Below are 23425 nucleotides of genomic sequence, written 5' to 3'. Positions count from 1 at the left end.
CCCAACTCGATATTCCACGAACGTGTTACAAAACTAGTAATTTTTGTAAGGGAGAGGGAGAGAGAGACCTTTGAAATTGCTGGTGCTTTGTTAGGCTTTGTTTGTGCTTGTTCTCCGTTGAAGTCTAAAACGCTCTTGTTCTTCTGTAAAAATTTCAAGCTTTTTCTCTCCTTATGAACAAATATTTATATATGGAATTGAGCCAAGAAGGAAAAAGTAGATAGAGATTTAAATGTTTTTAAATATATATGGTAAAATATTCCTAATAATTAGACAAAATCTACGTATTAGAAATTTTCGTCTCAGATATTACTAAACAATGACTTAAGAATAACCGAACAGTTTAAAACATTAGTATTGTGTCACAGTCATACTTTTTCAACTACGTGGGACCTTCGCATGGCTCAATGGGCACCTCCTAAGGGTTGCCGCTTTCTCGGCTCGACATGAGGGTCACAACTTACTCTCTTCGTAGTATGGTTGTGACACTAGGTTGAATACTTCTTTTTGAACCTTCCATGAAAATTGAAATCCGACCATCAATTTGGAACAAAATTAAGCAAAATTGTTTAGGAAAATCCAACCATTCAAATCATAGAAAAAATTAAAAAAAAATTAAAAAGGAAACGAAAAGTTTGAAAAAGAATTAAGAATTTAAAATTGGTATCGAAGTGTTATAAACCTTCTCGGTTTGCTCTATGTTTATTGTAAATAACTTCGTTTCATCTTTTAAAAGCTTGATTTGTGACGGGTTCTTCGAATAATTAATTTCGTACTTTAAAAAGTTTCTAATAAATGAATTTAACCTTAAGAAGTTTCTTATCGGTTCCAAAGCTTTTTCTTTCTTTTGTGTCTCTATGTTAATGTCCCGACCTCTTATCCCTAAAAGTAACGCACAGCTAATGCGTCACATAAGTGTTTAACGAATTAGTGACGAAGATCCCCAGGATACGAAACTAAGAGTTTTAAAGTAAATATAAAAATTTTGTATCGGATAAGATTATATATTCGACTAATAGATCGAGAAAAATTACCCGAGTAGTCTCTTCGGTTTCTTATGGCCGTTACTCATCCACAAAACCTGCTGCATCAGAAAAAATTCTCTAAGCAAAACAGAATTAATATCAAACTGATGTGAAATAAACCAAGCTGAAATTCTAATAAATTTACAGTCTGCTGTTAAAATACAGTACTCAATGGATAGACTAATCAACCAGAGCATAGCCCGACCGACGTCGACATAGGTATATACCGTCGATTGGCAGGTCAAAGGTTCGAGTTTTCCCGCTCATGGACGGACTGAAAAATAGTGTTCATCGTGTATCAGTCGGTTGCTATGATCGGCATTGACAATGTTCCTAGGTGTTCTTCTCTTGACTCTCTTCCTCATCATCTCAGCCCATCGTGCAATCACATTAGATGCTTCAAATTTACCAGAGAATTTCAGTTTTTGAGCTAATTCTTCAAGAATGTCAGGTCTTCCAGCTCTAGAGAAATCAGCAGCAAATTTGTTGTAATCAAGCTGAGGAGCCTTCATTCCTTTCTCGATCATTTCCTCGAGATACTTACCTGCTTCGCTGCATCGTCCATGACTTATGAGCCCTCCGATGAACACGGTGTACGAGTTATCGTCCGGGCAGCACCCCTTTTGCTTCATTTCATCCCAAACAAAAACACCCATTTCGTAGTTCCTTGTTTGAAAGTAGGACTTCATCATCATGTTGTACGTGTGGATCGTTGGTTTAATACCGCTTTCAATCATCTTGTTGTATATCCGACCAGCATCGTCAGGCATTCGCCTGTTCGTCATCAACTTGATCAGAGAATTATAGGTCTTCCCATCAGGTGGGCAACCATTTGTTTTCATCTCTTTTAGTATCCCATAAATCATGTCCATTCTTCTTTGATTCCCAAACCCTGTGATCAAACATGTATAGATTCCAGTGTCGGGTCGACATCCCGCCCCCTGCATTTCTTCGAAATACTCAACCGCTTCTTTCATCTTGTTTTGTTTACAGAAATCTCGAACCAAGATCGTGTAGCTTTTAACGTCAGGGGACGGGCCTTTCGCTTTCATAACCTCAAACAACTTGATAGCATCTGACCTCTTCTTACACCTCAACAAACCTTCAAGCATGGTATTATGAGCAACAATATCAGGCTTACAACCTTCATCAATCATCAGATTCCATATCTTCCCAGCCTCCATTAGATTCCTAACCCGACACCAACCGTTCAACAAAACCGTGTACGTTTGCAAATTCGGCGTAAACCGACCACACAACTTCTCGAAAACGGCTTGAGCTTCTTTACCAAGCTTTGCCCTGCCTAGACTATCAAGCAAGCAGTTTATAGTTTCTACACCAACTTTATATTTATACTTCTTCATCAATTCAAAGATCCCAATAGCTTTCCTTCTCTCTTTTGCAGCTGCAAAGGATTTGAAACAAATGGTGAAAGTTTCCATTGTCAAAAGCTCTTTTTCAGCCATTTCTTCAAGCAATGAAACCATGGTTTCAAACTGCCTCGTCTTCCCCAAAATTGTCATCATCATATTGTAAGTTTTGGAATCATGGGAAAATCCTGGTTTATGAGCAGCCCAACAGAAGAATCTAAATGCAGGTTTACGAGCTTGTTTGAATCTTTCCAAGACATTCAAAACCAGATCGTGAGACAATATGATACCACACTCATCAAGAACAGCCTCCATATTTCTATCTAAAGCAAACAATTCGTCGAGCACCTTGCATACACGATCAACTTCGATCGAATTAGCCCTAGATTCACTCTCACGATCATCATCCTCACTAATCTCACATTCAATTTCAGAATCCGAGTACGAATTTCGATCGCAAAAGCCTCTAACTAGTAAATCAAAACAGGGGAAAGGGGGATTTCTGAAATTAATCGTTCGGGAACTTAAAGCAATCAACATTGTTTCTTGAGGAACAAAGAATGAAGAGGCGTGTGGCAATATAAATGGAATTTGACAAAGAGAAGAATGAAAACTACCATGAGAACGAGAATCAAACATACGAGACAAGGGCAGAGAGCTACAACGGGGAACGCGCATTTTCCCTCTGAAACTTCGTCCTTCTCGTCCCAAGGATCGTCGAATCTGACAGGCGGCATTGGAATTGGTAGCTGGGAATGCTGAGAAATTTGAAAATCTGCGGAAAGTTAGAGAGAGAGACATTGAACTGCCATGAATTTGACGGCGGCGGAGTTGATGGAGAGTAGTGAAAGAGACGGAAGATTGAGTGAAGTGGTTGAATGTTGAGTCGGCGGAGAGTACAGCGGTGGAAAACCAGTCCGGCGGCGATGATGGGCTTTAGCTTCACTTTAAACGTAAAAATATTTGACAAAATTTTATAAAAAAAAAACATCAATAAAAAATACCTTTGATTTTTAAAAATTTAATATTATCCTTGAATTTTTTTTTTTAAATTAAAATATATTTAAAAAAACATCAACTTTAAATTTTTTATTAATATCTAAACCCACTGTTAGCCCAGTGGTCCACGGCAGGCAGATATTCTTCTTTTAACTGATGTGAGATCTCATAATTCACTTTTTTGGGAGTTAGCGCCCTCGTTGGCACACTACCCAGTGTCTAGCTCTGATATCATTTGCAATAGTCCAAGCCCATCATTAACAGATCTAGTCCGTTTTGGAGTTAGCGCCCTCGTTGGCACACTACCCAGTGTCTAGCTCTGATATCATTTGCAATAGTCGAAGCCCATCATTAACAGATCTAGTCCGTTTTGGCTCATTACGTATCGTCGTCAATTCTATAATTTTTAAAACGCATATACTAAGAGAAGTTTCCGATATCTTACAAGGAATGTTTCATCCCAATGTGGGTTCTCACAACAACCCTTGTCCAAGTCCCTCTCCAACCGATGTGAGATCTCACAATCCACTCCCTTTAGGAGCCAACATCCTCGTTGGCACACTACCCAATGTCTAGTTTTGATACCATTTGCAAAAGTCCAAACCCACGGCTAATAGATATTGTCCGCTTTGACTCGTTACGTATCGTTGTTAGCCTCACAATTTTTAAAACGCATCTAGTGGAGAGAGATTTTCACGCTCTTATAAAGAATGTTTCGTTCCTCCTAATCTGAGATCTCACAATAACCCTTGTTCAAGTTAAACAGTTACAATACGACTACAAGAGTGACATATATTTGATGTGTAGTTTGATGAAATTGAAACGTCGGTAAATTTTGACACGACTCAATCCGACCCAACAGGTAAAAATGGATTATGATACTAAATGTACTCATACAATATATACTTTCAACTAAACAACACGGCCTCCTGTTCCTCCATTGTCATAAAAATTTGAACCTTTGATGCATTCCCCGACCCCGGTCCCGACACTGTCCATGAGCGCGAATCGCATTTCTTCGGGCGGATTCCAATGCCGTTTTCGCTGGTTAATGAACCAGTTATTGATCTGCTTCTGATCCAAACCAGTAATACCAGAAAGTTTTGATTTTTCCTCTTCCTGTCAAACCAACGAAAAAGGTAAATACTTGGTAAATTTTTATGCTTTGTGCAATATTTTTTACTGAGAAAGGATTAAAATTACTGTGGGATATGGCCATTTGTAATGAGTGTTCCACCAATCAAATAAAGCCATTCTTGCATCCTTTGGAAGCTTCTCTTTCTTCCTTTTTTTAAGGAAATCCTTCTTCAAACTGCTTAGATAGCCACTGTATTTCTTCAGCAGCATTTCTTTGAGGTCTTGGTTCGTTTGCCTCGTGCCGAATGGCTCGTGATTTCCCGGCATCTCGACTTCCCGGTAGCTGCCCGGTTCGTCCTCCGGCGTCTCGGCTACTTCGTCTATGAACATATGAAACAAAAGAGGAGTAATTGCCACATTCATAACATTCATAGTCCACTTTTTTGCATCAAATGTTCATAAATACTCGAAAAAGATACCGACATTCGTTCGATTTGTATCATCGATGTTCGTTAACTAGTTCATTACATCTCCATGGTTGTAGGAACTGAATGAATGTTATAGATGAAGAGGAGAAGAAAGTACCGTTCGTGGCGGGACGAGAATCCGACGTTGCTGTAAATGATCCTTTACATAGGTTGCTTAGCTCCAATTCAATGTTGGTCAAGAACATTGTTGCTTCATTAAATGGCTTGGTTAGCTCATTCTTGTATTGATGAAGAACTTCACAGTATGACTCCTTTAAGGGGAAAAAAGCTTCAATTTTTAGCTATCTTTTGGAACATTTAGGTTCATAAGTACTAGAGACTAATGAATTCATGTATTCCCTTAAGAGGGTATCACAAAGAACTCAAATTTCAAACAAACAATGGAAAGCGAGAAAGAAAACGAACAAAAACAACGGAAAGTTCACTAAGTTTCTATTGTCTTGTGAGATCATACATTGGTTGGAGAGGGGAACGAAACATTCCTTATAAGGGTGTGTAAACTTCTCTCTAGTAGACGCGTTTTAAAACATTGAGGGAAAGTCCAGGCGAGAAAGCCTAAACAGGACAATAACTGCTAACGGTGGGCTTGGGCTGTTACAAATGGTATCAGAACCAGACACAGGGCGGTATGCTAGCAGGGATGTTGGGTCCCCAAGGAGGGTGTATTGTGAGATCTCACATTGGTTGGAGAGGAGAACGAAGCATTCCTTATAAGGGTGTGGAAACTTCTCCCTAGTAGACACGTTTTAAAACTTTGCGGGAAAGCCTAAAGAGGACAATATCTACTAGCAGTGGCTTGGAGTGTTACAAATGGTATCAGAACCAGACACAGGGCGGTGTGCCAATAGGGACACTGGCCCCTAAAGGGATAAATTGTGAGGTCCCACGTTGATTGGAGAGGAGAACGAAACATTACTTATAAGGGTGTGGAAGCCTCTCCCTAGTAGACACGTTTTAAAACCTTAAGGGAAAGCCTAAAGAGAACAATATCTACTAGCGGTGGGCTTGGGCTCTTACAAATGGTATCAGAGCCAGACACAAGGCGGTGTGCCAGTTGGGACGCTAGGCCCCGTAGGAGTGGATTGTAAGGTTCCACGTCGGTTAGAGAGGAGAACGAAGCATTCCTTATAAAAGTGTGGAAATTTCTCCCTATTAGACACGTTTTAAAACCATGAGGCTGACGGTGACAATATCTACTAGTGGTGGGCTTAGTCTGTTACAAACTCTTACGGATAACAATCTATCAGATTACCATTGAGATTCTCCAAACTCAAACAAGTTCAGTTTTCATCCACCCCTTGAGAAGGAAAGAAACTCATATGAACATGAAATCTGACAGACAAGATCATTAACATAGACAGCTGAGCATAAAATGATTTGAATCCATGAGGATTTGCCACCATTATTAAGCTGTTCTTATGTAGCTACGTCGAGCCCTCGACGAGTCGCTGTCATTAGTCTTTGAATTTAAGTTCTTCCAACAATTATCTAAGTTTAGGGACTAAAACGAAACATAATTCGTAACGTATGGACCTAAACTACATGATATTATGATTTCCAACCATAAAATGACATTAGGAAAGTTTAAGAAAACAAAAGTACCATGAAGTTGTCGAGTTGAGGATCAGCTCCCAGCTCAATACATGACCTAGGAGGGTGATTTTCACGACCAATTTCTTCAAGAAGACAAGCCACTTGTGGTGGAGCTCCAACCTTAATTCAAGCAAAAAACATCACAATTCAACAACAAGACATCCTCAAACACTGCTAAAGGCATCTAAAAACATGAGGAGTAGAAAAAATTACAAACTTTTTGGCATTCAATGTAAGCAGAAACCAGTTTGCAATAAAGGGGATGGTTGACAATTTGAGTTTTGATGATTTCAGACATGTTCAAGCCAGTAGTGGTCTCAGCTTCCAGCTGAATCATTTCATTGTTCATCATTTGAGCTCCATGAACTCCACCACAGCTAGTGCTTGCAATGGCCTCACTAGCTACGACTCCATTAGTGTATGAGGATATAACAGAGCTGTTGAGCCTGTAAAACTCTTCCATTTCTTCAAAAGCTTGGAAGATGAACTTTCTTTCTCCTTGGAAGCTGCAAGGTGAGAGGAAAGTTTAGATTATAAAAAAGAAAAGAGGCTGTTTTACAATGATGATGATACTAAGAGATGTTATCAGCAGGCTAAATTCATGGGGGGTTTCTATTTCTGCCATGGTACTGATTCTGAACTAAACAAGGAGTGATTGTAGGGTCTTTTTATCGAATATTTACGTGAGATCACACGTCAGTTAGGGAGGAGAATGAAAAGTTCTTTAAAAGAGTGTGGAAACCTCTCCCTAGCAGACGCGTTTTAAAAACTTTGAGGGGAAGCTCGAAGAGGATAATATGTGTTAGTGGTAGATTTGGACCGTTACAAATGGTATTAGAGCCAGATACTGGGTGATGCACTAGCAAGGAGGTTGAGCTCTGAAGGGGTGGACACGAGGCAGTGTGTTAGGAAAGATGCTGAGCCTTGAAGGGGGAGTGCATTGGGGGATCCCCACATCGATTTGAGAAGGGAACGAGTCCCAGCAAGAACGTTGGGCCTTGAAAGGGAGAGAATTGTGAGATCCCACATTGGTTGGGGAGGAGAACGAAACATTCTATTTAAGGGTGTGGAAATCTCTCTCTAGAAGATACGTTTTAAAAACTTTGCTAGGAAGCCCAAAGAGGATAATATCTGCTAGTAGTGGATTTAAGCTATTACAAATGATATCAGAGGCAGACACTAGTCGATGTGCCAGCGAAGAGGCTGAGCCCTGAAAGAGGGTGGACACGAAGCAGTGTGCCAGCAAGGACGCTGAGCCCTGAAGGGGGGTGGATTGGAGGATTCCACATCGATTTGAGAAGGGAATGAGTCTCAGCAAGAACGTTGGGTCTCGAAGGGGTGAGAATTGTGAGATCCCACATCGGTTTGGGAGGAGAATGAAACATTCTTTATAAGGGTGTGAAAACCTCTCTCTAGTAGACGGGTTTTAAAAACCTTGAGGGGAAGTCCGAAGGAAAACCCAAAGAAGACAATATCTACTAGCGGTGGGTTTGGGCCGTTACAAATGGTATCAGAGCCAGACACCGGGTGATGTGCTATTGAGGAGGCTGAACCCCGAAGAAAAGGTGGACACGAGGCGATGTGCCAACAAGGACGCTGGCCCCGAAGAGGAGTGGATTGGGGGATCTCACATCGGTTAGGAGGAGAACGAAACATTCTGTATAAGGAGTATGAAAACCTCTCCCTAGCATACGCGTTTTAAAAACTCTGAAAGGAAGCTCGAAACGGAAAGTTCAAAGAGGACAACATGTGCGAGTGGTAGGCTTGACCCATTATACTTTAACGTACTCTTTTGCTTGTGCTACAAGTTAGTTAACTTTACCAATGACATGTAAACTTTTCTTTGTTATATCTTACCTCAAAATGGAAGTTGTAGACAAAATTCTATAATTTATTCCAAGGTGTTGAAAGAGAATAGTTTTGATATAAGAAGGAAAAGAGAGTTGAAAGAACAGTTGACAGAGGGATTTGACAAGGCTAAGGATGTAGCCTGTATTGGTAGAGGTCATATAGCTTTGTCTCTCCTTGTCTGAAGTGACATTCCTCCAGCTTTCATGGCCTGATTGGCTGACTCACTGCCTACTATCTTTCATTTCTTTCTACTTTAATTTACTGTACATTTCTCTCTCTCTTTTCAAGACAAGAATGGAGAAGTGTTACCACTTGATCACAGCTTGCTGATTTTGTCTGTCTGTTGTTTGGTTTGGCTTGTCTGTGAGCTGAGAGCTCACTGGATGCTGTTTGAAGAGCATTTTTTAGTTCTTGTTGCATGATGAAGGATATGTTCTTAGCTTAAAATCGTGGAGGTTATGTGTGAGATCTCATATCGGTTGGAGAGGGGAATGTTGTAAAGGTGTGGAAATATCTTACTAGTAGATGTGTTTTGAAACTGTGAGGCTGATAGTGAAACGTAACGGACCATAGCGGACAATATCTACTAGTGGTGAGCTTGGACTGTTATAAATGGTATCAGAGAGAGGCACTGGGTGGTGTGCTAGTGAGGACGTTGGACCTCCAAAAGGGTGGATTGTGAGATATCACGTCGGTTAGAGAGGAGAACAAAACATTTCTTATAAGGGTGTGGAAACATCTCCTTAGTAGACGCGTTTTGAAACCATGAGGTTGATGGCGAAATGTGAGGGGCCTAAGTGGACAATATCTATTAGTAGTGAGTTTGGACTGTTACAAATGGTATGAGAGCTAGACACCAGGCGGTGTGTCAGTGAAGACGTTGGGCCCCCAAGAGGAGTTTATTGTGAGATCCCATATCGGTTGGAGAGGAGAATGAAACATTTATTATAAGTGTGTGGAAACATCTCACTAGTAGACGTGTTTTGAAACCGTAAGGCTGATGGTGAAACGTAATGGGCTAAGACGGACAATATCTACTAACAGTGAGGTTGAAGTGTTACAAATGGTATCAGAGCCAGGCACTGGACGGTGTACAAACGAGGATGTTAAGTCCCAAGGGGGGTGGATTGTGAGATCCCACATCGGTTGGAGAGGAGAACGAAACACTCTTTATAGGAGTGTGAAAACATCTCCCTAGTAGACGCGTTTTGAAACCATGAGTCCAACGGTGAAACGTAACAGGTTAAAACGGACAATATCTGCTAGCGGTGAGTTTGAGCTGTTACAAATGGTACCAAAGCTAGGCACCGAGCGGTGTTTCAACAAGGACGCTAGGGCTTTAATGGGGTAGATTGTGAGATCCCACGTCGGTTGGAGAGGAAAACGAAACATTGCTTATAAAGGTGTGGGAATCTCTACTTACCAAACGTGTTTTAAAACCATGAGGCTGATGGCGATACGTAACGGGTCAAAGCGAACAATATCTACTAGAAGTAAAGATGGGCTGTTACAAACGGTATCAAAGCTAGGCACCGAGCAGTGTGTCAGTGAGGACGCTGCGCCCTTGAGGGATGGATTGTAAGATTCCAACAAATCATTCCTTATAAAGATATGGAAACTTCTACCTACTAGACGCGTTTTAAAACGGTGAGGTTGACGGCGATATGTAACAGGCCAAAGCAGACAATATCTACTAGTAGTGAGCTTAGGCAGTTACAAATGGTATTAGAGTTAGGCACCGAGCGGTGTTTCAACGAGAACGATAGGCCCCCAAGAGGGTGGATTGTTAGATCCCACATCGGTTGGAGATGAGAACAAATCATTCCTTATAAAGGTGCGAAAACTTCTACCTACCAGACGTGTTTTAAAATCGTGAGACTGACAACGATATGTAACGGGCCAAAGTAGATCTAAGCACTCACAACCATCAAAATTTTACTTGTCTATGTTGGAGATGCGAATGTGGTTTCATATCAGTCAGAAGTGGACAAGTTTTGTGTTGACAAGATGTAGACAGCAACATCTTGGTTCATGTTCAACTTTCTTTAGTAGAATTAAAATACCAAAACTAATAGTTTCGGTCCTCGAGACCAGGACTCCTTACAACTCGCACTAAGTTGGTCTAGTAATTAGGAGTCGGCTTGAGATTATTGAAAAGGCATCCTAAACACCCCTCTCCCCTAGCTTCTACCTGCTCGTGCTCGTAGCTCGATCGAAGGTCGACGAGTGTGGTCTAACGAAAATACAGTCTTCTTACCACTTGTACCAGGTTGGCCTAGTAATTAGGGGACGACTTGAGAATGTTCTGCTAGCTACCACTAAGATATAGAAGTTTCCTTCTCGTTTTTCGATATTGGTGTCTCTTCTTTAGGGAAACAATTTCATATCAGTTCGATCCATTGAAAGATGAAAGATTTGTAGTATATAACACAGTTTTTCATTCTTCCCAACAAAATTCCGAACGAGAAATAGGGAAGCAAGTCAATAATCGTTCGTTTGGTGGAAAACTGACAAATCGATACTCGTTCTTCGTTGTTTGATGAAGTTAGTAAGTAACAACGATCAAAAGGAATGAATTGTTTTTAATCTCTCACTCTCGTTCTCGTTCCCTTTGAGTAAACACGACCATTAGTTTTAGTATATTATCACGTATGTGTAGTGTCACAATCGCACTCTTGTAGTAGCAAGATAACGATTGTGCGACACTTGTTCTAACCCAATGTACAAGTCGGTTGTTAGAAATTCGAACTTTGCGAACAACGTCGGCATATACACGAGTCTTGAGTCACATTTGAGAGAAATGTTTTGGAAGACGTGAGCGAGGAAATACATTGAAAACAATCGGAAAGAAAACACTGTTACAAGCTAAAAGCGATTAGGCAACAACAACGGCTTTGATAGCATATAACCCAAGTAGGAAATGACGACTAGTCATATCCCCTAGAGTACATTTCGGGTCATTTTAGCCCTGACGAGTGTAGATATGATTTTACTGAACAGTCACACACTCCCGTATTAGCACAATATTAAGTAGTAAAGGCCTGTCTAAGATGAAAGCAAGTAAAAAGGGTTTAGAACGGGCATGCAGCCATAGACAACACGTCATGGACAAGCATGACCAGAACGAACATCCAATATGCAACCATAAACAACACATCTTGAACAAGTATGACCATTACATGTAACTTACATATCTAGGTTCATCTGGCCTTGAAAAATATATTGATGATCGGTCATGTATAAAATTTTTAAGATTCATCCGCTAGCACCCATTGTTGTTTCTATATCTAAACGAACTTTAGATCAAACCCTTAATGATTAAAAGTTCCAATTTCTAAAAGGGTTCAAACATTTGAAGTGACTATTGTTAGACGAACATGACTCTCCACAATGGTATAATATTGTCCACTTTGAGCATAAGCTCTCATGGCTTTGCTTTGGGTTTCCCCAAAAGGTCTCGCACCAATGAAGTTAGTATTCCTCACTTATAAACTCATGATCATTCCCTAAATTAGTGTGGGACTTCCATCATCCAACACCTCCCCTCGGACAAAGTGCGCCTCCCCTTAATCGAGACTCGACTCCTTTGGAGTCTTAGTCATTTTTTACTGCCTTCAAGGAGGGGCTTGGCTCCTTTTCGAGCATAAGCTCTCATGGCTTTGCTTTGGGCTTCCCCAAAAGACCTCGCACCAATGAAGTTAGTATTCCTCACTTATAAACTCATGATCATTCCCTAAATTAGTGTGGGACTTCCATCATCCAACACCTCCCCTCGGACAAAGTGCGCCTCCCCTTAATCGAGACTCGACTCCTTTGGAGTCTTAGTCATTTTTTACTGCCTTCAAGGAGGGGCTTGGCTCCTTTTCGAGCATAAGCTCTCATGGCTTTGCTTTGGGCTTCCCCAAAAGACCTCATACCAATGAAGTTAGTATTCCTCACTTATAAACCCATGATCATTCCCTAAATTAGTCGATGTGGGACTTCCACCATCCAACAACTACTTGTTTGTAATGGTTCGATAAGAATCTTGATAGAACATGATGGTGTGTTGAAGAGACAACCCCACCACAAGTTCATTATCGACTCGACACCGAGATCGAGAATCAGAGAGAGCACAAATTCGAACGACATTACATAACAAGAAGCCAAAGCTAGAAAGTTGATAGACATGACAAGAACAAGCCACAAAGAGGGGCTGAGTATCATTCAACAGAATGAGTACTAAAACTAAGCTCTCTATCTATGATTGTTACTAGACACTGCTCCCTTGGGTGATGATCCTTTCAAGCTTCATGAACAGTGAGTGGCACAGTTCAGGTAAGCCTAGCTACTGAATGTATGAAAGGTTAGTTAAGCTAATGCTACGAACGATTTAACAGTGATTATCTACGGATCCTAACGACCGATGTCTTTGTGCGAATCGACAATAGTTTATGTACTTCCGGTTAACACCCAGCTGCCTTGAGAAAGTTGTCGAACGGGCTAGCGGGAGGAAGCCTCATGCCTAACCATCGGTCTACTGGCAATCCACCTCCATGAAGATGTCGTTCGTCTGACAGTATCTGCACGGAAGAAGTGATTCGATCAGTTTAGCATAACGAAGGGATTCGGATGGTCGAGAGAGACGACATGATGCGTGGTTCGAAAAATGACTTGATGAGGCAGACCTTTTCAACAGCAGAGTGGCTACTCATAGGAAATGGAGGACAATATCCATCAGCTGGTCTGGTATGGTGGTTGTCATGTGCCAACCAATTGGAGAGTTTCTTCCTTGTGCCGGTGCCGAGAGCTTCACATTGGCTTGCCATGGCGTTGTATGGCAGAGGCGACGTAGAAACCGATGTTCCAGCTACCTGACTGGCTACCTCCAGTGCCTGAAAATGAAACATTCATGAGTTCGGGGAAGAGCTCAGAAAGCTTCGGATTATTTCTCATAAACAAGTCGAAACTAAGCCTCCAACATAGACATAAGGAAGGTATACAATACCGATTCGAGAAGCTGACTAATGCCCATTATGTGAGATACCGAAGGCGATGGAGGTACTCGAGGAATGAACCGAGCAATATCCGCAACAGAGGCTTCACTCGTCACTTCATCCTCAACCAGTAAATTAGAAAGATCCTGCAGACCAAGAACATATGATTTCGCATTTCGAGGACGAGCGTAAAAGCTTAAAAGAAGAATCATCATACCCCATCGAACGATAAGGATTCCTTCGAGTGAGCAACCGATTTATTTTTGCGAAAATCGAGCATTGATTGTGGGCCATACATGTAAGGATCATCGGGTGTAAATGCCTCTAATAACAGCTTAGCTAGCTCATTTTTATCCAGCTAAACCAACATAAACGAACATTTAGAGCGACAGAACGCGAATTTAAACGAAAACGTAGATACATTTCAACTAGAAAAATGTTACCTCAGTAATTCCCGACAAGTTTTGTGCTAAAATATCGATAATGACATTGTCTGCTTCGTATACTTTGTTGCGCAGGTCAGAGAGATAGGACCGAGCTAGCTCATTATCAGTAACGGATCCATATTCCCTCAGATCGACCTCAGGCTTTAAACAAACGTGAAGATCTTCACTAATTACCAGATATGGATCAACCTAAACATGAAAATATGCTAAGTCTTAATTAAGATATCATTTGTAGAAGCTATGTTCGATATAAGACAGGATGAACTCACATCATAAGCCACTAATGACTTCAGCAGATGATTCAAATGAGGTATGTGATAGAGCTTAGCAGCAAACAGCAGCATGCCTATAGACAAAATAAACACCGACCTCTGTGACGACGGGCGTAACGTACCTGTCAAAACAATAAGAGAATTATCGATAACGCATTTTTATCGCTCGTCAAGTCATCATCGCAAAAACGAATATAGAATTTTCTGATCACCATGGTAAGGCTCCAGAGATACATTTCTCAGAGACAGTGGAAGCTGGAAGAATCGGATCATAAGATTGTCCTGCTGGCTCTGCAGGCGTACATGTCGAGTAATTTCACGGTTAAGTACAGTCGTAAAGAACGGTTTAGGAATCAAAAAGGAAAGCTGGAAGATCCCAGAACGTTATTCAGATATCGAAAACATCATTTGAATGGTGATCCTATGATCTTTCGTTCATCTTTCGAAAATTTAAAGTCATCTAATCGTGTCTAGATTTCACCTTCAGGCGTGCCGAGATTAGTGTCAAGACAAAAGAATTAGCAATGGCTTCAATATTTGAGGGAGAATTATCTGGAAGATTGGCTTGTATCCAGAACGCAGACAACAATTGTGATAATTGATCTTCACTAAACTTCATGATCCGTGGTTCCTGAAATACAAAACCAAATATTTAGTTCAATAAATCACTCGGTTATGGCACGAGTTACTAATTTCTTATGTTTACGAGTCGCCTTACTGCTTCGGTGGAACTTGAAGATCCAGCTTTCCTGTCAATGATTGATTGAATTTTGTGAAACGTAGCGAAATTTCGATGGTTCCGTCTCTGCTTCCAGTCTTCTTCTAAAGAGCCATTTTCTTTTAGATTTGTTTGAATATTATGTCCAGTTTTTTCTTCTCTCGAGCCATCCTTTTCTCGTCGAAGTTTATCGAGTAGAGCAGTAATGGAAGCAGAAGTCGACGCAGACGCTGCATTGGAATGCCATGCCGTTGGCTTGTAAGGAGTACCAGATTGAACCGAGGAAGTTTCTTGTAGGTGGCAATTAGAACTGGGAACGACAAGAACGGAGAATATTTGATGAGCTCCGATGCGTGTTTCGGTATCAGGATGCAACATTGCCTTCAGGATTTGGACAAGAAGAGCTTCTGGAAATACCTATAGATACACAAGTACTATAACTAGTGAGAGCTGCACTGAGTGAGAATTTGATATCAACATATAAAACAGAAAGGGCAACAAAATGTGCAAGAACAACGTCTTAGAACGCGAGCAAATAGCCACCGATGACACCCCGACGTCGGTTGAACGAAAACTAGCCGGGAGAAAAACCATTATTTGGTGCTAGCTGCCGATCGTAAGCGTCGAAATCGTCGAGTTTCAACGTTCCTCACAAAATTGTCGAAAAATCATCGACTGCAACTCAGTTTTTTTTCAGACGGCCCAACCAGGATTTCCAAAGGGTTTCGGTTTTAATCCGAGTTAATTATATGAGAATGTTCCTAAAGTTCGAAGCAGTAGAAACATTCCTACCTGTTGGGAGTCTGAAGAAACTGATACCAAGGAGATCATGTTAGCAAGAATCATCAAGGACCCAATGGTGGCTCTAGCAACAGCTCCAGAAGTCAAATTCTCGAGCGATATAGCCATCAGATCGTACAAAGGACGTGCATCACCGATCTACAAAAACCATATTAAGTTCATCAACCATCGACGTTAAATATGGAACAATGCTATAAATGTTTCAACCATACCCCTCTGCCAATTTCATGTAAGCAATCTTCAATAGACTTTTGAAGTGAAATATTCAAATCCAGTTCTTGCTGCCCAGCTGATTCAACTGTGACTTGAAGACTCTTCCTAAGATGCCTGCACAAGTCGGAGACAGATCCGATTTCTGCCAGCACGGTTCCCGACCTAATTTGTCTAGCTAAATTTGAAGCAACTTGAATGATACACGTTTTCAGCTGAGGATCATGTGAAACGTTTTTGTGGTCGAGATGGCGTATTACCGAAGCCAAAATTGACTGCTGGTTACCTGAAGAACAAAATATAGGTAAATATCACCCCAATAATTATTCCTGTGTTTCATTATAACACGAGTAACGATGTAACGGCCCAAGCCCACCGCTAGCAGATATTGTCCTCTTTGGGCTTTCCCTTTCGGGCTTCCCCTCGAGGTTTTTAAAACGCATCTACTAGGGAGAGGTTTCCACACCCTTATAAAGAGTGTTTCGTTCTCCTCCCCAACCGATGTGGGATATCACAATCCCCCCTTCAGGGCCCAACGTCCTCATTGGCACTCGTTCATTTCTCCAATCGATGTGGGACCCCACCAAATGCACCCCCTTCAGGCTCATCGTCCTTGTTGGCACACCGCCGCATGTCTACTCCCCTTCGGGGAACAGCCTCCTTGCTGGCACATTGCCCGATGTTTGGCTCTGATACCATTTGTAACAACCCAAGCCCACCGCTAGCAGATATTGTCCTCTTTGGGCTTTCCCTTTCAGGCTTCCCCTCAAGGTTTTTAAAACGCGTCTGCTAGGGAGAGGTTTCCACACCCTTATAAAGGGTGTTTCATTCTCCTCCCCAACTGATGTGGGATATCACAAACGATCCAAGTCTAATACAAAAGGGAGTGATAAACACCTGAACTCTCCATGAAGTATAACATATCGGACAAAACCATCAAAGCAAGGCCCTGCTGTGGAACCCAGTGCCTTCCCGAATCGAAGTAGATAAACATTGGATCCAATACTCGACGCATTGTTGTACTCTCCTTGGCCAAATCAAGCATTCGTTGCACGCAAATCTGAGACCATACTCTTGGAGACTCGCTCTCTTCCCTGAAGAAAAGAAAAACAATTATAAGCTACAATCTCATATGACTGAGACTTTAGAGCATATGATCCGATGAAAATACCGAGTGAGTAGAGCCGGATCCTTCTTATTCGGTCTTGGTCTGATGATTCCGTAGGAGCCATTAGCATCACCACCAACTGTACCACATCTCCCTTCAGATCTAGCAACTTCATTAAGCCAATTATGATGTGGCTCTGTGCTATCATCGGAGTTACCATCACGAGCAGGATCATAGTTCTCAAGAGTCACACGAACAAGCTGACATTTTGACAGCATTTATGTTACGAAAATAAAATAAAATGTTTAAGCATGTAGGATTTCTGATAATATGATGGCCATTTCAACTATTCTAGATGCATTAGTATAATTCCAGGCATTTTGCACAGATTAATGGTATTGATGATGTTAGAATAAGATGAAGACTTCCTAACAGAAAGCACAATTTGTTATTATTAGTAATGGATGGTTAGCTAGCAGACTTGCTATAACATGTCCCTTCTCGATCATGTAACGGCTCAAGCCCACTGCTAGCAGATATTGTCCTCTTTGGACTTTCCCTTTCGGGCTTCCCCTCAAAGTTTCTAAACCGCGTCTGCTAGGGAGAGGTTTCCACACCCTTATAAAGAATGCTTCGTTCCCTTTTCCAACCGATGTGGGATCTCACAATCCACCTCCTTGGGGACCCAGCGTCCTCGCTAACACACTGCCTGGTGTCTAGCTCTAATACCATTCGTAACAACCTAAGCCCACCGCTAGCAGATATTGTCCTCTTTGGGCTTTCCCTTTTGGGCTCCCGCTCAAGGTTTTTAAAACGTGTCTGCTAGGGAGAGGTTTCCACACCCTTATAACGAATGTTTCGTTCTCCTCCCCAACCGATGTGGGATCTCACAGACGAGCTGTTAGCATGTAATTTGGTTAGTTTCAACTTAACAGTTTGAGCTACATCTACCTTACTAGGCATGAAGTGTACTTAAATTACTCGAGGGAAAAATCAAAGGGCAACGCTTAACCATAGCTATTAGGAGAGGCACACACATAACTTACCTCGTCAAACTCGAGAAAAATATGTGAATACTCGGTCATGAACCAGACCTGGCAAAAAAGAGGATGAGAAATTGCTAAGAAGAAAAAGTTCCAGCTTAGTATTAAATGATGGATAAACCACAGAACAAAGCATTAAAAGAAAGCATCGTATAACCATGGCAGAAATGCATTGTAGACTTGATGCCCTCAAGCGCAGCTTTTTTTGGTCTTCCCCTTTTTCCAATGCCAGCATACATACTTTCGGTACCAAGCTCTCGACATTGTGCATGTACGTGCTGTCTGCCTGTCCGACATAAATGAAAACTACAAGAAATTAGAGATAGAAAAAAAAAGCTAACAAAAGAAAACAGTACAAGAAATTAAATTTCTAAACGTTATAATGATCCTGTGATATTCCACATTGGTTGGGGAGGAGAATGAAACACCCTTTATAAGGGTGTGGAAACCTTTTCCTAGCATACTCGTTTTAAACCCTTGAGGGGAAGCCCAAAAAGGACAATATCTGCTAGTGGTGGGCCTGGGTCGCTATAGATCAGAAGATAAATGTTTGTTCTAAGAAGAAGAAGCTTTAACTAGGAACAACTTCGACCGTAAAATGGCTAAAAGCATGCGATCGTATGCTAGAAGAATATTCCCGTTTAATGAGTGCTTACTTCACTCATTTCGTCTCGCATCATTTACAGAGATCGAACTATACATCACAAGCAAGAACAGAAGCATACATAGATAATAAAAATAACTCAGTTTTCTTCTTCTTCCCTTGATAATTAGGCCATATGAACTAGAAGAATCACCTGATTGTGTATGAAGTTTGTCAAGGTTTGACACCCGAGTATTAGCAAGTCAACGTGCTTTGAGTTGTCTAAGAGTTCAGCAATGACCTTCAGCAGACTACCAGCAAAATATGCCCTTCAAAATTGAAAAGAGTCGACGATTAATGGTTGTAAAACCCCGAGTTATATCCAAATGAATAAACAGTGATCTAAAGTAAGTATAATACACTATCAAGTCGAAGCAACTAGAGCTTTATAGGGTCTAAGAACAAAAGCCAAAACCATGACTAAGAAGTATGACTATTGTGAGATCCCACATTAGTTGGGAGGAGAATGAAACATCCTTTATAAGGGTGTGGAAACCTCTCCCTAGCAGACGCGTTTCAAGAGGGGAAGCCCGAAAGGGAAATCCCAAAGAGGACAATATCTGCTAGCGGTGGGCTTGGGTCGTTACAAATGGTATCAAAGCCAGACACCAGGCGATGTACCAGCGAGGAGGTTGAACCTTGAAGGGGGGTGGACACGAGGCGGTGTGATAACAAGGACGCTGGGCCCCGAAGGGGGGTGGATTGTGAGATCCCACATCGGTTGGGGAGGAGAACGAAATATCCTTTATAAGGGTGTGGAAACCTCTCCTTAGCAAACACATTTTAAAAGCCTTGAGGGGAAGCTCGAAAGGGAAAGCCCAAAGAGGACAATATCTGCTCGCGGTGAGCCTGGGCCGTTACAAATGGTATCAGAGCCAGACACCGGGCGATTTGCCAGCAAGGAGGTTAAACCCCGAAGGGGGGGTGGACACAAGGCGGTGTGCCAGCAAGGACGCTAGGCTCCGAAGGGGGTGGATTGTGAGATCCCAAATCAGTTGAGGAGGAGAACGAAACACCCTTTATAAAGGTATGGAAACCTCTCCCTAGCAGACGCGTTTTAAAAACTTTGAGGGGAAGCTCGAAAGGGAAAGTCCAAAGAGGACAATATCTACTAGTGGTGGGCTTGGGCCATTACAATGCAGAAGCCACTTAAGCAGAATCCACGAACCATACGCAATTCCAAACGAAAAAGATGAAAGGTTATCACTTACATCTGGTTCTTACAAAGGGAAAGCAACTTATTGTATGTATCTGCAATGATAGCAATGCATTTGACTTGCTCACATCGAAGTTCTTTACAGCATCTGTCTTCAAGATATTTTACAATCTAGGTACCATAAAGAGAAGCATTAGTACCTCACAAATGAAACACATTTCTGAACTAATCAAACTTGTTTACTTCAAAGATTATGAAACGTTATATAACGTGAATACCTTCGGAATGCGGAACGGATTTTTCGCAGCATATTCACATAACTTCACGATTTTCCTCTCGCTTTGAGGGCCATCCTGTAAAGGGTTTCCCCACCAAAGCTCATTCAATGCAACTATTGATTCATAGAACTGATGGTAAAAAAGAAAGGCTATCAACTATATTAAACCTAATGTTATGCTAACAACTAAAACAAGCCAAGTTGTTCAATGAAGACTCGTTTCACGGTTAAGTTCGTGTACAAATACAGAGTTTAATCTTCTCCAAAAGAAATTGGACAACGTGGTTCTTTTCCCATAGATCACACACCGTAACCGCCCAAGCCCACCGTTAGTAGATATTGTCCTCTTTGGGCTTTCCCTCAAGGTTTTAAAACGCGTCTACTAGGGAGAGTTTTCCACACCTTTATAAGAAATGTTTCATTCCCCTCTCCAACCGATGTGGGATCTCACAATCCACCCCTTGGGGCCCAGCACCCTCACTGGCACACCGCCCGGTGTCTAGCTCTGATACCATTTGTAACAGCTCAAGCCTACCACTAGCAGATATTGTCTTCTTTGGACTTATCCTTAAGGTTTTAAAATGCGTCTACTAGGGAGAAGTTTCCACACCCTTATAAGTAATGTTTTGTTCCCCTCTCCAACCAAGGTGGGATCTCACAATCCACCCCCCTTGAGGCCCAACGTCCTCGCTGGCACACCACCCGGTGTCTAGCTCTGATACCATTTTTGTAACAGCCTAAGCCCACCACTAGCAGATATTGTCCTCTTTGGGCTTTCCCTCGAAGTTTCAAAACGCATCTACTAGGGAGAGATTTCCGCACCCTTATATATAAGTAATATTTCTTTCCCCTCTCCAACCGATGTGGGATCTCACAATCCACCCTTGGGACCCATCGTCCTCACCGGCACACCGCCCGGTGTCTAGCTCTAGTACCATTTGTAACAGCTCAAGCCCACCACTAGCAGATATTATCCTCTTTGGGCTTTCCCTCAAGGTTTTAAAACGGGTCTACTAGGGAGAGATTTCCACACTCTTATAAGTAATGTTTTGTTCCCCTCTCCAACCGATGTGAGATCTCACACACACATTAAGAAGAAAGGAAAATCACTACAGGACCATCGAGTCACCGTTGGTCCAACTCCTTTAACACACTCAAAGTACAAAAACAAACTTAACAAGATCAACAAAGCATTCGAAATCCCGCACATTAACGAAAAACAAACTAACCTAGCCCGAACGGCTATAGTATAGACAAAAGACAAAGAACCATCAAGTCATCCATTGTTCAATTCCATTATCATCACAACCAAAGAACGACAACATAGAATTTAAACAAACAGATCAACAAAGCATAACCCATTTCACACATCAATGATCCTACAGTATCAACAACTAAGGATGCTTACAAGAGATTTAGGAAATATGTCAGCTAGCAACTTCTTGTAACGCTTAACTGGCTGCCGAGACCTCGACCTCAGAGCAGGGCAGCATATGCACATATTCCCACATGCTGGGAAGATTTTTCTGGAGATGACACCCATTTCCTGCAACAAAAGGAACACAAAACTTGAGTCTGCCTTCCACCAACATAATACTAAGCAAAACAGTGTCAAATGGTCTGAAATATCATGTGAAAACAGTAAAGTTGAAAGCGAGAACCTAAAGAACAAATTTCAAATCAACAAAAACGTCTTATAGTTCAAGACAAAGTGCAAAAAACAACAAACACCAAAGGAAACAAAGAGAACCCCACCTAGAAAAAGCTAAAAAGATGAACTATAAGGCCACATAACAAGACATTGCAGCAAAACAACACAAACCCATTTCACAGAGAAGCTCAAACCGACATGAGAAACCCCAAAATGGAAGAAATTCAAACAGAGAAGAGGAGAAAAACAAGAACAGTGTGAAGAACAAACGTACCAGGCCAACACCCAGAACCCAGATCCGGGAAGTGAAGGCTCCTCCGTTGTGAGTAAATCACAGTGGAAATGAACGATCAAACGGTAAAAATGGAGGAAGAAACAGAGGAAACGGAAGCCGTAGATGGGGAAATCAAGTAGAGAGAGTGAAAAAAGCGCATGAATCGAGCAAAAGGACAAAGATAAATTTTGAGAAGAGAAGGAAAGCACGTGAAAGTGTCAGCGAATTCTCATCGAAGAAAGTGGATTGGTGGTTCGACGATGTCAGAAAAATTGGAATACTAACCCGTTTTTGCTCTACTTTTTGCTGTTGAGCAAAGGCTAAGAAGGACACTAGGCGGATTCCCTTTTGAAAATTGGGTCGCCTCGCCTGGTTTAAAAAACCGCTTTAATTTGAACTTCTTTTACAGTTCTCTCTCAACCCTTTTTAAGCCTTTGATTCATTCAAAATAGACAACTCTCAAACGCTTTTTGCCAAGAACAATCCATCAAGATGTTTCCAACGGAGCTGCTTTTGTGGGTTATGGCTGAAATAGAAACTGTAACTTAATGGGATACAAGAAGGGTTTGGATCAAAATCTTCAATTTTGGTTTAAATACACTTGAAGTTAGCTCATGCTAACTCAAATAGCATTTAATGATCCATCATAAATGCTTGAGGGGACAAAAAAAACCCCAATGGAATGGGAAAAGTGAAGGAAATGAAATATAATCTTGAGCTAATTGGCTTGTTCCGGTTTTTTAGTCTCGACTGACTTCTTGGTCGGGAATACAGATAAATTACCGTTAGCTTAGTTCAAGTTACCACTAACCCATTTGTTAAAAAAATCACTTTTTTTTAGTTTGTAAAAATTTAGAAGAAGAATTAGGTCGTTTAAAAGATTAGTCGATCTTTTCTTAAATTGCCTTATCCTTTCCATAAATTGACGTTATCCCTGTTCGTATTCAACTGAACTTTCGTAGAAACTTGAAATTAAAAAAAATATATTTAAAATATAATAAAGTAAATAATTTGTAAAATATAATTAAAGGAGAAAATTGTCTTTTATGTTTACTTTGGAAATTTGTATTCAAAGGCATCAACTTTTTAGGTAAAGAAATGACAAGAGACAAAGGACAAATCTTCTCTATAGGCTTATCCCTTTCAAATATTTTCGATCATTATGAACTGTCCGATCGAGTTATATTGTTCTTTTTTGAAAAAAAATACAACAACACTATTCAAGATTTGGGGGCGAGAATTCAGATATTAGAAAATATCGTAATCAAATCAGTTATGTTAATATTAGTCTATATATAGTTAGAGTCGTTTCTTTAATAGAGTTGGAGATAGAGTTGGAGATGTCCCTTTAACACGAGGCCACAAGGACTTGTCGAGATTGGAAAGAGTGAGGAGATTTTTTAAATCATTGACGGAACAGGAACGATGAGTGTTCGCCCTTGGTCTA

The 23425-nt window shown here is 41.2% G+C and overlaps 3 protein-coding genes across 5 annotated transcripts; all 3 read right to left on the bottom strand.

Moving 5' to 3' along the window:
• Positions 1-268: 268 nt before the first annotated feature.
• On the bottom strand, positions 269-3352 carry LOC111798567 (pentatricopeptide repeat-containing protein At3g62470, mitochondrial-like). Of its 2 annotated transcripts, XR_002815718.1 has the most exons (3): positions 1253-3352; positions 1035-1081; positions 269-513 (listed from the first exon to the last, which is right to left on the bottom strand). XR_002815718.1 is itself a non-coding variant. In XM_023681804.1 (2 exons), exon 1 carries the CDS (start codon positions 3194-3196, stop codon positions 1289-1291), a length of 1908 nt encoding a protein of 635 aa, XP_023537572.1. In that variant the 5' UTR covers positions 3197-3352; the 3' UTR covers positions 1048-1084; positions 1253-1288. The 2 variants fall into 2 exon arrangements, 1 of the variants encoding a protein (XP_023537572.1); XM_023681804.1 differs by lacking the exon at positions 269-513 and having other exon boundaries at positions 1048-1084.
• Positions 3353-4175: 823 nt separating this feature from the next.
• On the bottom strand, positions 4176-7167 carry LOC111798568 (homeobox protein knotted-1-like 1). The gene is made up of 5 exons (XM_023681805.1): positions 6770-7167; positions 6562-6672; positions 5057-5210; positions 4598-4851; positions 4176-4513 (listed from the first exon to the last, which is right to left on the bottom strand). Exons 1-5 carry the CDS (start codon positions 7013-7015, stop codon positions 4307-4309), a joined length of 972 nt encoding a protein of 323 aa, XP_023537573.1. The 5' UTR covers positions 7016-7167; the 3' UTR covers positions 4176-4306.
• Positions 7168-12515: 5348 nt separating this feature from the next.
• LOC111798637 lies at positions 12516-22341 on the bottom strand. 2 transcript variants are annotated; one of them, XM_023681906.1, is made up of 20 exons: positions 21979-22341; positions 21462-21599; positions 20055-20129; positions 19832-19947; positions 18775-18889; positions 18135-18263; positions 17981-18028; positions 16998-17194; positions 16724-16920; positions 15829-16112; positions 15608-15754; positions 14816-15232; positions 14579-14728; positions 14310-14388; positions 14095-14219; positions 13823-14014; positions 13597-13737; positions 13391-13525; positions 13071-13277; positions 12516-12965 (listed from the first exon to the last, which is right to left on the bottom strand). In XM_023681906.1, exons 2-20 carry the CDS (start codon positions 21594-21596, stop codon positions 12849-12851), a joined length of 3006 nt encoding a protein of 1001 aa, XP_023537674.1. In that variant the 5' UTR covers positions 21597-21599; positions 21979-22341; the 3' UTR covers positions 12516-12848. The 2 variants fall into 2 exon arrangements, with proteins under 2 accessions (XP_023537674.1, XP_023537676.1); XM_023681908.1 differs by lacking the exon at positions 21979-22341 and adding an exon at positions 21809-21909.
• Between the last annotated feature and the right edge of the window lie 1084 nt (positions 22342-23425).

The sequence above is a fragment of the Cucurbita pepo genome, chromosome LG07 (assembly GCF_002806865.2).
Source record: "Cucurbita pepo subsp. pepo cultivar mu-cu-16 chromosome LG07, ASM280686v2, whole genome shotgun sequence".
Classification (NCBI taxonomy): Eukaryota; Viridiplantae; Streptophyta; class Magnoliopsida; order Cucurbitales; family Cucurbitaceae; genus Cucurbita; species Cucurbita pepo.
This window is presented reverse-complemented; position numbering and strand designations above follow the sequence as displayed.

Coding starts and splice junctions, on each gene's coding strand:
- LOC111798567 (XM_023681804.1), bottom strand. CDS start 3,196: ATGTCTCTCTCTCTAACTTTCCGCAGATTTTCAAATTTCTCAGCATTC.
- LOC111798568 (XM_023681805.1), bottom strand. CDS start 7,015: ATGGAAGAGTTTTACAGGCTCAACAGCTCTGTTATATCCTCATACACT. Junction 6,673..6,769: donor CTTACATTGAATGCCAAAAA/GTTTGTAATTTT, acceptor GCTTGAATTAAG/GTTGGAGCTCCACCACAAGT. Junction 4,852..5,056: donor TTCTCGTCCCGCCACGAACG/GTACTTTCTTCT, acceptor ATATGTTCATAG/ACGAAGTAGCCGAGACGCCG.
- LOC111798637 (XM_023681906.1), bottom strand. CDS start 21,596: ATGGGTGTCATCTCCAGAAAAATCTTCCCAGCATGTGGGAATATGTGC. Junction 14,389..14,578: donor TAATCTCGGCACGCCTGAAG/GTGAAATCTAGA, acceptor GTACGCCTGCAG/AGCCAGCAGGACAATCTTAT. Junction 13,738..13,822: donor ACTTGTCGGGAATTACTGAG/GTAACATTTTTC, acceptor ATGTTGGTTTAG/CTGGATAAAAATGAGCTAGC.